Source organism: Peromyscus eremicus, chromosome 3 (assembly GCF_949786415.1).
Source record: "Peromyscus eremicus chromosome 3, PerEre_H2_v1, whole genome shotgun sequence".
NCBI lineage: Eukaryota > Metazoa > Chordata > Mammalia > Rodentia > Cricetidae > Peromyscus > Peromyscus eremicus.
In genome coordinates, this window is record NC_081418.1 from 141580223 (window position 1) to 141593723 (window position 13501).

The following is a 13501-nucleotide window of genomic DNA, read 5'->3' on the forward strand; positions in this document are numbered from 1 at the left end:
TAGGGGCCAGTAAATGGATATACATGGGGAAACATCTTTTCTAGAGTAAATTTCATGTTGTCTCATATATCTTAAAGCTAAAAAAGTGTCACAGAATTTGGGGAACCAACATCAAAATTTTAGCTAAGAATTGGGGTTATAGTAACATTTTCCAGCACTTGGAGAGTATCAGTCAATTGTCTTAGCATATAATTTTTTCCAATTTCTCTTGTAGCTCATATTGATTAGTTCATATCCAGATATTGCTTGTTATTGCTTTGGACATACTTCCTAAATTTGACTTTGACTATAATGGTACCCAAATTTGTTACAATATACTCTGTCATATAACTTTTCTCGGGAAATATGAACAAATTACTATTTATTACAAGGAATGTATAAAAAAATGAAGAAAGGATTCAATCCAAGTCTACTGTGGTAAAACAATGAGTTTACTGAACTAATAATATCTAAGAAAGGGAGCCTTAGTCTTTCTCATGGATGAGCCCACTTGATTAGTTAGCCAACAACAAATCATATACATACAAAAAACACCAAATAAACCAATCAAGTTTTATTCATATATTTGTTTGTGTGTATATCAGTAGTCATTAAAGAAAAAGAGGCCATGAATGTGAGTGAGAACAGGGTATAGGGGAACAGGGACATGGAAGGGGTTAGAGCAAGGAAAGGGAAGAAGGGTGTGAAAATTTGAGTGTAATTGGCCCCCATAAGTTCATAGGGAATGGCACTATTAGGAGGTATGACCTTGTGGAGTAGGTGTGGTCTTGTAGGAGGAAGTATGTCATTGTAGAAGTGGGCTTTGAGGTCTCATATATGCTCAACATACAACTAAGTGTGTCAGGCCACTTCCTGTTTCCTGCAAGATGTAGGACTCTCAGCTACTACTCAGCACCATGTTTGCCGACATGCCACATGTACTATCATGATGATAATGGATTTAACATCTGAACCATAAGCAAGCTACTCTAATCAAATGTTTTCCTTTATAAGAGTTATAGTGGTCATGGTGTCTCTTCACAGCAGTAGAAACCCTTACTATGAAATGGGGAATGATGTAATTATATTTTAACGTCAAAAAAGGATATCTAAAAAATAAAAACAAATACAGAAGAACTGCCATCAGCATGATTTTGCATTTGTGGGCACAAGAACAAAATGGATTGCACTACATATGTAAAAACTACATAAAAAAATACAACATGTTTCCCAATGATAAATAAGTTAAAAGAATTCCTAATTTTCAAAATAAGTAATATAGACAGGAAGATTGGAACACACTCAAAATTTTCTTTAAAAGTTTCTAAATTGATAATAGATTTGAAACAATAGAAAATGTACATCCGATGTTTAATTATATATGTCATTCTTCCACATGTTTTAAACTATGAAGTTATACTTACTTGAATATAGTTAAATGTTATTACCTTTTCAATGTCACATACACATACATATACACATTTACCATACTATTCATTAATGACATTAAGATCTTCTAAAGTCTATTTTATGATATAAAATTACATTACATTGATACTAAGAGTTCCTCTATTTATATGGACCATGTTTACATCATTCTTTGTATAGTAACATGAATCCTTTCATATTTTGGACAGTGCTTGATTCATATAGAATTGTGTAAAATTTCATGGGACTGGACTAGGCCCTCTTCATAGGTGAGATAATTGTTTAGCTTGACCTGCTTAAGGGGCTCCAGGCAATAGAATCAGGATCTATCCCTGCTGCATGAGCAGGCTTTTTGGTGCTATAGCTAGAATTTTTCTGCATCCTGTCAGTCCTGCAGCCACTCAGGCCCAAGTAAACACACAGAAGCTTATATCAGTTACAAACTATATGGACTATGGCTCAAGCTTCTTGCTATCTAGCTCTTATATCTTAAATTAACCTATTTCTCTTAATCTATAAGTTGTCATGTGGCCATGGCTTACTGGTATTTTCACATTTTGCTTCTCCTGCCAATGGCTCACAGTGTCTCCTTCCTCTCCTTTCTCTTACCACTATCTTGTATTTTCCTGCCTGGCTCCATCCGGCCCTGCCATAAGCCAATGCAGCTTATTTATCAACCAATCAGAGGAACACATATTCACAGCATACAGAAAGACATCCCACAGCACTTCCTCTTTTCTGTATAATCAAAAAGGAAGGTTTTAACTTTAACCTAATAAAATTATATATAACAAAACCATTATCAAGCAAGAATCACAGTTACAATATCTAGTCTATTTATATTGGGCAAATTCAAAGAAAATATTCTATTTATCCTATATTTGCGAATCTAAGGTTTCATAACTAACTTATCTTTTATTATAACCAAGGGAAGTTATAATTATAACTATCTAGTCTTCAACTACATCAAAGAACCCAGAAAAATATATTACCTAAGTAAAAAGGAAATGTATTGTAAGCAACTTCCAAAATTCTGGAAATGACAGAAACAGCTGCCTGCCTGGACAGTCACCCAAACTTCATCTGTAACACTGGGGCATCCATCTTCAGCCAATAGGCCTAGAGTTTTTAGTCACTACTCCCTGTGTCCTGTAGAATATTTGGCAGTATCTTCTGCAAAGCAGGAACCTAAAAAACCATATCACCTTGCACAGTTCAGTGGTCACCTTCCTCTGGGTCCTGCATGTACAGTTTATATAACATATTATCAGCAGTTCAGGCAAGAGCACTTTCTTGCCCAAATGGCTATTTTTGCCAAGAAGAAGATAAACTCCATATAGAGTGTCTTCGATGCCCATCTTTCTCTTTGAAGTAAATTGGTGGTGCCAGGAGCCGACATGTCTCTCTGTCCAGAAAGTCTAAGTTTTTAAAAAATTTCAAATGCCATATTCTGTAGGTCTTTGAAGTGTTTAAAGATTGCCTACCTAATTGAAATATATCTATGTATACCTAGAAAACTTAATTAACATGACTATAAGTTTGATTATCATGGATGACTAATTATTAATCTGTATTTCTTAATTATCCATTACAATTTAAATGAGTTACATAAACTAAATACCTTAAATGAGAGTAGAAATATATATATATACATATATATATAATACCAAAATTAACTTTAAATTTGTAATAAACAAATCTATAGCAATGTAAAAAATTTTAAGCAAGTTGTTGCTCTTTAAAAGTAGATTCAATAATTTACCCTTCTATCATTTCATATCTATATTTATCCCCTTTTCTTTTTTAGAAAGAGATTGTATTTATAATCAACCCCCTTTAAAAAATAAATATTTATAAACAATATTTGTGGAATTGGAGCAGAGCTTCTCATACTACTTCCTGCTGAATGGGGCTGCTGGCAATATTATGGAGATCCTGAGAAAATTAAGAATTATGGTCAAGTCCTGACTGGAATAGTCTGTGAGGCTACATTGTCTGAGCCAGTTGCCTTGAAGCCTATCTGGGCCATGGTGTCATTGGAGACCTTTTAGGGGGTCTTGGATGATCAAATCATATGAGCCTGGAAGCAATCCACAGGGTCTCATCTTCTGTGGAAACAAAAGTAGAACCTCTTTTTCAAAGCAACATATCCTTAGACACAAACTTTGAAGTCAAAATACTTTTAAAATATATATATATTGGCTTAACTCAGCAGCCTTTACAATCAAATGTCTTTCTGCAGTTAAAAACCCCAAAGACAATATAATCCAGACTCTGTGTGATTTCCATCTTTACATGGCTTATTTTTTATATTACTTTTTATATCTCTTTAAAAGACTTTATTTTTTAAAAACTCTTTATATAACTGACTATCCTCCTTTTCCTCTCTCTTCCAAGCCTATGTACATTTTTACACACACTATAAACCATTTAGAGTTTTATTCCATCTGAATCTATCTCATTGTGAATCTATAAATCTTCTCTGACAAGAAGAGATTTTAAACTGCTAAACTACATGGCTAGGACCATTGCTGCAGCCTTGGCTGCTGACTCCACCCATCTCAGCTTCTCAACATGGCAGAAATATGCCTACCACCAACTCCAGGAAGCAGTGTGTATATATCTCCAAGAAGCATTGTATTGCCCAGAAACTTCTTTTTTTGTTGTTGTTGTTTTTTGTTTTTTGGATTAGCAAAAGGTAAATCCACTATGCAGCTCCCTGGCGGCTTGGAGACACCACTGTGTGCAGTTGCTGGAATCTGCCATACTGCTTAGCTTATGGTGGTTGGCAGCCAGCTCCATCTCACAAGCAGCTGTTAGAGAAGAGACTGTGCTGCTGATGGCATGAGACTGGGAGACCAGGAAGCCCAGTGTGGCTCTGTTTCTTTGGTCTATGTAGATCAATGCCCAGTGGTGATTGCCAAATGCAACTAGAACTTTTTTCGTGTCCCACTCAGTCCTGCAGCTGCTCAGACCCAAGTAAACACAGAGCCTTATATTAATTATGAACTGGATGCTCTATGGCTCAAGCTTCTTGCTAGTTAGCTCTTACATCTTAAATTAACCCATTTCTATTAATCTATAAGTCACCACATGACCATGGCTTATGGGTATTTTGACATCTTGCTTCTCCTGCCAATGGCTTGCAGCATCTTTTTCCTCTCCTTTCTCTTCCCACTATCTCTCTTGGATTTTGCTACCTGGCTCCATTCTGCCCTGCCATAGGCCAATGCAGCTTTATTTATCAGCCAATCAGACCAACACATATTCACAGCATACAGAAAGGCATCCCACAGCACAGTGACTATGGTGGGACACCTTACACAGCCTTGGTTCAGGGGGAGAGGCTTGAACCTGCCTCAACTGAATATACCAGGCTCTGCTGACTCTCCATGGGAGTCTTTGCCTTTGAGGAGGTGGGAATGGGGGAGGGTTAGGGGGAAGGCTGGGGGTGGGAAGAAGGAGGAGAGGGGCATCTATGCTTGGTATGTAAAATGAACAGAAAATTTCTTAATAATAATAAAAAAGGAAAAACAGAAAAAAAGAATTTTGTAAAATTCACAAAGCTACAACTGAAGAATAAACTATAAGTACAAATGTAAGCATATAGAATCTCTTAAGAACAGGTCCTCCTCTAGAAAATTGGAGATCACTCCCTACATAGTCTAAAGATTGGAGGTTCCACAGCATTGAGCCTGCACCTCAACCACCACATCATGGACAGAAAAGCCTGTCTGAGCTTAGTGTTTCCCAGAATTAGGACATAGGAGTGACCTGAGGGAAAAACAAATGCTATATTATCCAAAAGTAAGTTAAACAAATTTTTATGCTGAATTTCATTTTTCCAAGACTGTATAACAAGTACCAGAAAGAAAATGGTATATAGAAACAGGAAGGTGACCACCATTTTCAGGGCCTTTATGTGGGCTGCAGTACTAGTGTCTCTGGAGCCTTTGACATTGAGCTGCATGTTCTTTAGATGTCTCCACAGGGAGAAGATGAGCAAGAGAAAAGTTGTCAGGGACACAGTGAAGGGTATTAATGTGAACATAGTGTTAGTGAGTAAAGGAAACCTAGAAAACACTACATAGTCATTTGAACTAGAACTGTAGGATATATTTGCTTTATATCCATCAATCCTGATAACAACATATGAGTTTATGACTATAATATTTGTAAACAAGAAGAGAAGAGACACCAGCAGTGTCACTGAAACAACTTTTCTTACTCTCCATTTTAGGGAAAGGAAAATAGAATTTGAAAAGTTGGCTATCTTAAGGAAATAAAAGATGCTGAGACATGTAGCAAGCCAGATGCTGAAATGATTGGTCAGTGTCCAGAAAATATTAGTTATTCTCAACACTTTTCCAGTTATCATTAAGGATGGGTACAGTTCAGATATCAATGAAATTATAAATAGTGACCATAAAAATGCAAGTCTGGAGATGGCCAGAGCAGTGAAGATCTTATCCAATGAAGAGGTCTTTCTTCTCTTGTCCAAGTCCAAGATGTTCACCAGTATTATGAATCCATTTCCTAAAATCCCTATAATGATTTCTATACCTAAAATAATTAATAATATGTACTCTACAATAGCCTTCATTGTCGCCAGAAGATGCTCCAAGTACTACTGTACTGCTGAGGGTTTAGTAATGTGATCTAAAAGACCATGTCTATGTGATTCTTGAAAATTTAAAACATAATTATTATGGACTTTCATACACAATGTCAATCAAACATCAATAATCATTGATGACTTTGCTTATAGTTTTCTTCACAAGAAATAATATATTGTCCAAAATAGCTAAGATGAATTTCATCTAGGTCCTAAGTACTTTACACATGGCAGCTGGAAGTTCTCTGTAGTTGATGCTAGAAGAAACATTGAATTTTCAAGTGTGTCATCAAAACAAAGTTACTTTTATTTGCATTGTTTTATGAGTCCACTTATTAAAATTTAGCTACTTAATTTCTAGGCAAGCTAAAATTCAAGCCAGCAAAAAAATAAGAATGACACTAAATACATTGAAATAAAAATTCTGTGTGGGAACATATTCTTATTTTCAATATTCTTCCCTTAAGTTATTAGAGTCACCTACTTATGTAATAGAATGAATTACCCCCATAAATGCCTTGTACTGAGAACAATGATCATTTTTCTTCAACAAGGTCATAAATTATCTCTTTTACATGAATACACAAATGTACACTAATGCATAAATATAAAGTTAGATACACATCCCTTCATTTGTCACTTCAGTAATTTCTCTTTACCATTATTGAATAATTTCTATGCATTCAACTCATTCTGAGTACTGTGGTAGCAGTTTAGACATTGTATATATTGCTTTCAGGTGTAATTGATGCAGTAAATATTCTGCAAATGTGTCTACTTTATCTTTGCACAAAAAATCTTTAGAGATATTCCTCTTGTGCTACAGAACACACAATGAGGTTATATAAATTAATCTACACAACAAGATTCCTCCTCACTCTCTGTATCTCTCTTTGTAGTACATCCCACTTCCCTCATCAGTACCAAGGAGCTTCAGATAGTATCCATTTCCCTTCATTTGGCTCCAATATCTTCTTCATTACTATCATTGTAGGCGTCGAGGCAGATGAGTGATGATGCAATGCCTAGGAAAGCTGGAAAATGAAGCATGACATGATAACATTCTTCAAAAGCTAAAATATAGTCAAAGAAGCAGTGACACAAACAGAAGACAGGAGAACACTACATTTCACTTCTGTGGTATGGCTGGTACACACTTCCCAACATGTAAAAAGTTGAATCAGGAGGATAATAAGTCTGAAACCAGCCTGGACTACACGATCAGACCCTGTCTCAAAACAACAGCAACAACAACAGAAATCTATAGAGACTGCAGAGAAAGACACAGAATGTTGCTTGTTGAAGATAGACCACAAACCTAGTCACATGGAGAAACGCTGTGTAAAGAAAGTGATATTTCTTATGGTCACCCAACATTGGAGGAACAAACATACTAGAAAGTAAATTTGCTTGGCTATTGAAATTTTAAGAGAAGCTGCTAAGGATAGAAGTATAATCATACCATCACTGCAGAGATATGACAGTCCTCTTGGCATGGCTTCTTCCTTACAACAACGCTAAGAGAGAGAGATGCAAAACACCCTGGAGTGGGTGTGTAGTGAGTGTTGTTACTGGAACTGCAAGGTCTTTTAGAAAAGTGACCGAACTTGTGTCCACTGGGAGAATAGCAACCACTCAGGGGAGCTTCTCCAAGCTCCTCCCCTGCATCTCCCACTCTGGGTGGAAAAAAAGAGAAAGTTCCACCTGAACAGCAGCTGCTAGGAAAGAGTGTTTTCAAACAAGGAGAGTAGCACTGAGAATAGTTCCCACATAATTCATCTATAGAGAAAAATGACAGGCCACTTCCTAAGAAGCATGAATGTCCCTGTAAATTTTATATTTATATCTATTATATATATATATATATATATATATATATATATATATATATATATATATTTACAAATCAGTGTATTTCATATTTTTATTAGGTACAAGTTTTATTGTCTCACTAAATACAAGTAATTGAAAAGATGATTTAGCAAACTTAAATTCTCCTTATGTACCCCTTTATTTATATTACTATTATAATCTTCTAACTATGAATTCAATGCCTATACATTTCTTTTAAATAAAAATAGATTAGACTCTCAAATACAACACTCAAATTTACCAGAAATTTGAGAAAATGTATTGAAACTCCTTTCTCCCTATTTTTTAAATTAGTGTTGCTTTTAGTGTAAAATTTCAAATTTCAAGGGAAAAATTATGATTTCCAGTGTACCAAAAATATGTACATATGTGTTATATATTGATAGATGATGGTACATGATTGATGACAGACAATATATAGATAGATATTTGATAGATTATATAAATCAAACTTACATATATATATTGGTGAAATTATTAAGGCCACTCCACGTAGTAAAAAGGAGATTTATTTAATGGCATAACTTACAAATTAAGGGATAGGTAGGTTGCGGGGTCTGGGGAAGGTGTATCGCAGTCCAGCGGTGTTCTCTGGAGCTCTGCTTGGCCCACCTCCACCGTCCAGGGTCCAAGACCAGAGTGATCACTGGTCCATCCAGATCTCTGGTCTCCAGGCGCCTCCCTTGGCCCTGCCTTGTAGGCGTGACAGTTGCCAAAGTCTCAATGGGGATGGAACTTCCAGATCAAAGCTGGAATGGCTACCCTCTACATCTCCCCCTTTTTGTCTAAATAAGAAAGTTTTAACCTAATACAAGACTATATACAAAGGAATGGTTATCAAATATTGTCCAGGAATAATGAGGGATAATAACCTAGATAAGATGGAACTACAACCAAGGCAAACAATATCAAGCAAGAAACACATACTAAAATCCAGAGAAGTATAGAGCATAGGTAAATGGCATGTTACAAAGATCATTTCAAAAGGTGTCCCATCTTAAAGAACCTGAATATAATATTTAATATGTTCTATCTACTAAGTTGTAACTATAACTGTTAGTCTTCAATCCCATCAAAGACCTGAGAAGGAATATAATGGTACCTGAGAAATGGTAGATGGATGCAAACAACTTTTGGGAATCTTGCAAGAGTAGACCTAGACAGCTGGCAGCCTGGACAGTCACCTAATGTTTTTCAGTATTGTTGGTGCATTCAAATTGGCTACAGGCCTAGAGTATCTGACAGACCATTTTCAGAAGCAGGAATTCTCAAAGACCATCTTACCCTGTCTTGGCAGAGTACAGTGGTCGCTTTCCTTGTGTCCCGCTTGTCCAGAAAGGACAGCATTGTATTTGTACTGTCAGCAGTCAAGGCAAGGGCAGTTCTTTGCCCAGTAGGCCATTTTGTGCCAAGAAGACAAATTTCCAAATGGAAATGTCTAGAAGCCCAACATTCTCTCGGGATCAAATCGATGCAGCCAGGAGCAATTGTGTCTCACGTCAACAGAATTCTAACTTATTTAAATGCCATATTCTCTAGGTCTATGAAGTGTTTGAAGATTACCTGTCCATCTGACCTATGTATCTGTAAATCTGGATAACCTAACTAACGTTAGGGTCTCCAGGCACCTCCCTTGGCCCCGCCTTGTAGATGTGACAGTTGCTGAAGTCTCAGTGGGGGTTGGAACTTCCAGATCAAAGCTGGAATAGCTACCCACTACATATATACATACAGAGAGAGATGACAGAGAGATTTGAAGAGTCAGCTTTGTTCATCTCCACAGAACATTATTCTCAGTAAGGAGACTGTGCTACCTTTCCAGCAAGGTCACCATAACTGCTTATAATTTGTTGGTCTGTTTAGCTTTTCTTGCATGCCCAGACACTGAGGGTTGACCACTTGATACTGGATAACCTCTGTGGAAGCTTGTTCCTGGAGAAGACTGATTCTCCTCTCCCACCAGATATATACCACACATAATTCTTTCATCTAGTGAGTGAGACCATGTGGAAATTTCCTGTTCATGTTGCCATGTAAACTGGTGTTGTCATGTCAATCTTGTTCAGAAAATAATATTGTTGAGAATTCATGGGTTCAGCTTCCTGTCGTGTATCAAAGATACTGTCTTACAGAAGGCATCATGGTCTTTTGAACCTCATAATCTTTCTGTCTCCTCTTCTGTGACTTCCCCTAAACTTTATTGGATAGAACAAACCACAGACCCTTATTATCTGCATCTGAAATCTTCTCCATCTGTTGCAAAAAAAAAAAACTCCTGATGAAGGATGAGAGCTATTCTAATGTGTGGGTATAAGGATATATATTTTACAAATATTTATAAATTACATCTGTTTAGGAACATGGCAGTTCCTAAACTCCTCTCAGAGTGCCTCTCCTCACTCCCTTCAATCCACCACTTCCCCCTCCCTCCCTGGACCATTGTGCTGGTTAGTTCTGATGTAAACTTGACACAAGATATAGTCACTGTGAAGGAGGAAATGTCAATTGAGAAAATGGCCCCATAATCAAGTAGGGCAGGAACCTGGAGGCAGGAGCTGATGCTGATGCTCCTGCCTCCAGGTTCCTGCCCTGCTTAATTTTCTTCCAACTGCTTTAGTGACAGACTACAATGTGGAACTATAAGCCAAATAAACCCTTTCCTCCCAAACTTGCTTTTGGTAATGGTGTTTCCCTATAACATTAGTAAGCCTAACTAAAACTTCCATAATCTATTCTTAATTTTTATTTTACACAAACACACACATACACACATACACAAATGTATACATACAAAACAAACATATATACACACAAAGACACAAACATAAACTATATACATACACTTGCACATATGTACGAAAAATACATACACACACACACACACACATACAAACACACATATACATACACAAACATACATATATACCAATATATACAGGTACATACACATACACAAAAACACCCATATATACACACACAAACCCACATACATATGCACACAAACACACAAACACTGTGGAATAATCTTTGAACACTGTAAATATGTATTTCTCACATTGTTAATAAAAAGTTCATTGGCTAATGGTTAGGCAGGATTTCGGGGGCAGAGACAATGCTGGGAAGGAGGGCAGATTCAAAGTAGTCACCAGCCAGACATGGAAAGGAAACAGGAGATGCAAGATGGAAGAAAGGTATTGACATGGCAAAATGTAGATTAATATAAATGAGTTAATTTAAGTTGTAAGAGCTAGTTAGAAAAGCCTGAAGTATTGGCCAAGCATTTATAATTAATATTGAGTTTCTGTGTGGTTATTTGGGAGCAGCTGCTGAAACACAGAGAAAATCTGTCTACACACAAATACAAACATACATACATATATGCAAACACAAACACATTATACACATACATACACACAAACACACACAAGCCCCACATGTAAACATATACTAACACACACATCACAAAAACACAAACACACACACACATCAGCTTGCACACACACATACACAGCACACACAAGCACACAAATACACAAATACACATATACATAAACACACATATACACAAATACACATGCATAAACACACACAAGCACACACACACATGCACAAACACACATACATACACACAAATACATAATCATACTCACATACACAAACACATACATACAAATACACAAACATACATACACAAATGCATACCACAAACAACCTACATGCACATACACACACATAGAATTTTGTTTCTTAATCTGTTCAACTAGTTTGTGCCTTTTGATGAGTTGGTACATTAAATTATGGTTATTATTGAAAGGTCTTATTGATAGCTGCCATCTCTGTCTGTGATAATAATCCTATTTTGTGTTTCAGTAACCACTGCTTTCTTTTCTGGAGAGTCTTGCTTTTATGTAAATCCCTGTCTTCAGTCTGAAGTATTGTATCCAGTATTCTCCAAAGGGCTGGTTTGATGGACATGAAGGCTTAGATACCACAAATATCGTGGAAAGTTTTTCTTTCTCCTTCAGCTGTGGAAGATAGATTCTCTGTGTAAAGAATCTGAATAAGCATCATTAATCTTTTAGAATTTTGAGCACATTATTCCAGTGTAGTGGGTAGCCATTCCAGCTTTGATCTGGAAGTTCCAACCCCCATTGAGACTTTGGCAACAGTCACACCTACAAGGCGGGGCCAAGGGAGGCACCTGGAGACCCGAGATCTGGATGGGCCAGCACTCTTTCTGTTCCAGGACCCTGAATGATGGAGGTGGACCAAGCAGAGCTCCAGAGAACACCGCTGGACTGCGATACACCTTCCCCAGACCCCGAGACCTACCTATCCCTTAATTTGTAAGTTACGCCATTAAATAAATCTCCTTTTAACTACGTGGAGTGGCCTTAATAATTTCACCAATATCTGGCGCCCAACGTGGGGCAAATTCCAAAGCCCTGACAACTCTACCCAATCCAGAATTATGCCATGGTAATCATCATCATACTACACTTCTTGTCAGAATTTCAGACAATCTTACCCATTACTCTAAGACTTGCTGTAGAACCTACAGTTAGTCTAACTGAGATTTAGCTATCTGAGCTTTCTCACAGATCCCAACAGAGATAACATCACCCCCTAAACAACAGGAAACAATTCTAAGAAAATGATGCCCCTTCTCCCTTAGGTTTCATAATTCTCAGAGTTATGGATGATGGTTATAAGGTTGGGGGTGGAAGAAAATATTAGACTCAGTATTCTAAAAAAAATAAATAAATAAAAGGGAAAAGAAGAAATGGACTGGATAGGTATAAGATATTATGGTAGATTATTGTATATACTAGTAAACAAATTTAGTAAAATAGCAGCTGCTGTGGGATGGTCTGTATGTCAAATGTGTTGCTGATTGGTCAATAAATAAATCACTGATTGGCCAGTGGCCAGGCAGGAAGTATAGGCGGGACAAGGGGGAGAATAAAGCTGGGAAGTAGAAGGCTGAGTCAGAGAGACACTGCCAGCCGCCACGATGACAAACAGCATGTGAATGCCGGTAAGCCACAAGCCATGTGGCAAGGTATAGATTAATAGAAATGGATTAATTTAAGCTCTAAGAACAGTTAGCAAGAAGCCTGCCATAGCCATACAGTTTGTAACCAATATAAGTCTCTGTGTTTACTTGGTCGGGTCTGAGGGGCTGTGGGACTGGCAGGTGAGAGAGATTTGTCCTGACTGTGGGCCAGGCAGGAAAACTCTAGCTACAAGCAGCCTTAGATAATTTGCACTGTAATTTGCACTGTTATAAATTCTTATATGTTGATACAAATGTAAACTATTTTTATATTCCTGTTTAAGATAATTTGTATATTGATACAAATACAGAACTATACTTGTTATAATGTACATATATTTCTACTCTTATTTGAAATATTTGTATATTGATACAAATGTGAATTTATATCTGTTATACTTTATGTATGTTCTACTTCTGTTTAGGATATTCGGTATATTGATATATATTTAAGATTATTGTCATATTGCATATCACACTATATATTCCTACCTCTGTTATAAATATCTTGTGTATTGTCACAATTTTGAAGTCATCATTCTTTACCATAC

At 36.8% G+C, this 13501-nt stretch overlaps 1 protein-coding gene and 1 pseudogene across 1 annotated transcript; both read right to left on the minus strand.

The window, feature by feature from the left end:
* Positions 1–5056: 5056 nt before the first annotated feature.
* Positions 5057–6010, minus strand: LOC131906555 (taste receptor type 2 member 140-like). Its single transcript, XM_059257168.1, has one exon. The coding sequence runs from the start codon at positions 6008–6010 to the stop codon at positions 5057–5059; it is 954 nt and encodes a 317-aa protein (XP_059113151.1).
* A 966-nt stretch (positions 6011–6976) lies between these two features.
* LOC131906556 (taste receptor type 2 member 140-like) overlaps positions 6977–13501 on the minus strand; it is a 34753-nt pseudogene continuing 28228 nt past the window's right edge.

Bases quoted from the DNA above. Each gene is read 5' to 3' on its own strand.
- LOC131906555 (XM_059257168.1), bottom strand. From the start codon at position 6,010: ATGAAGGCTATTGTAGAGTACATATTATTAATTATTTTAGGTATAGAA.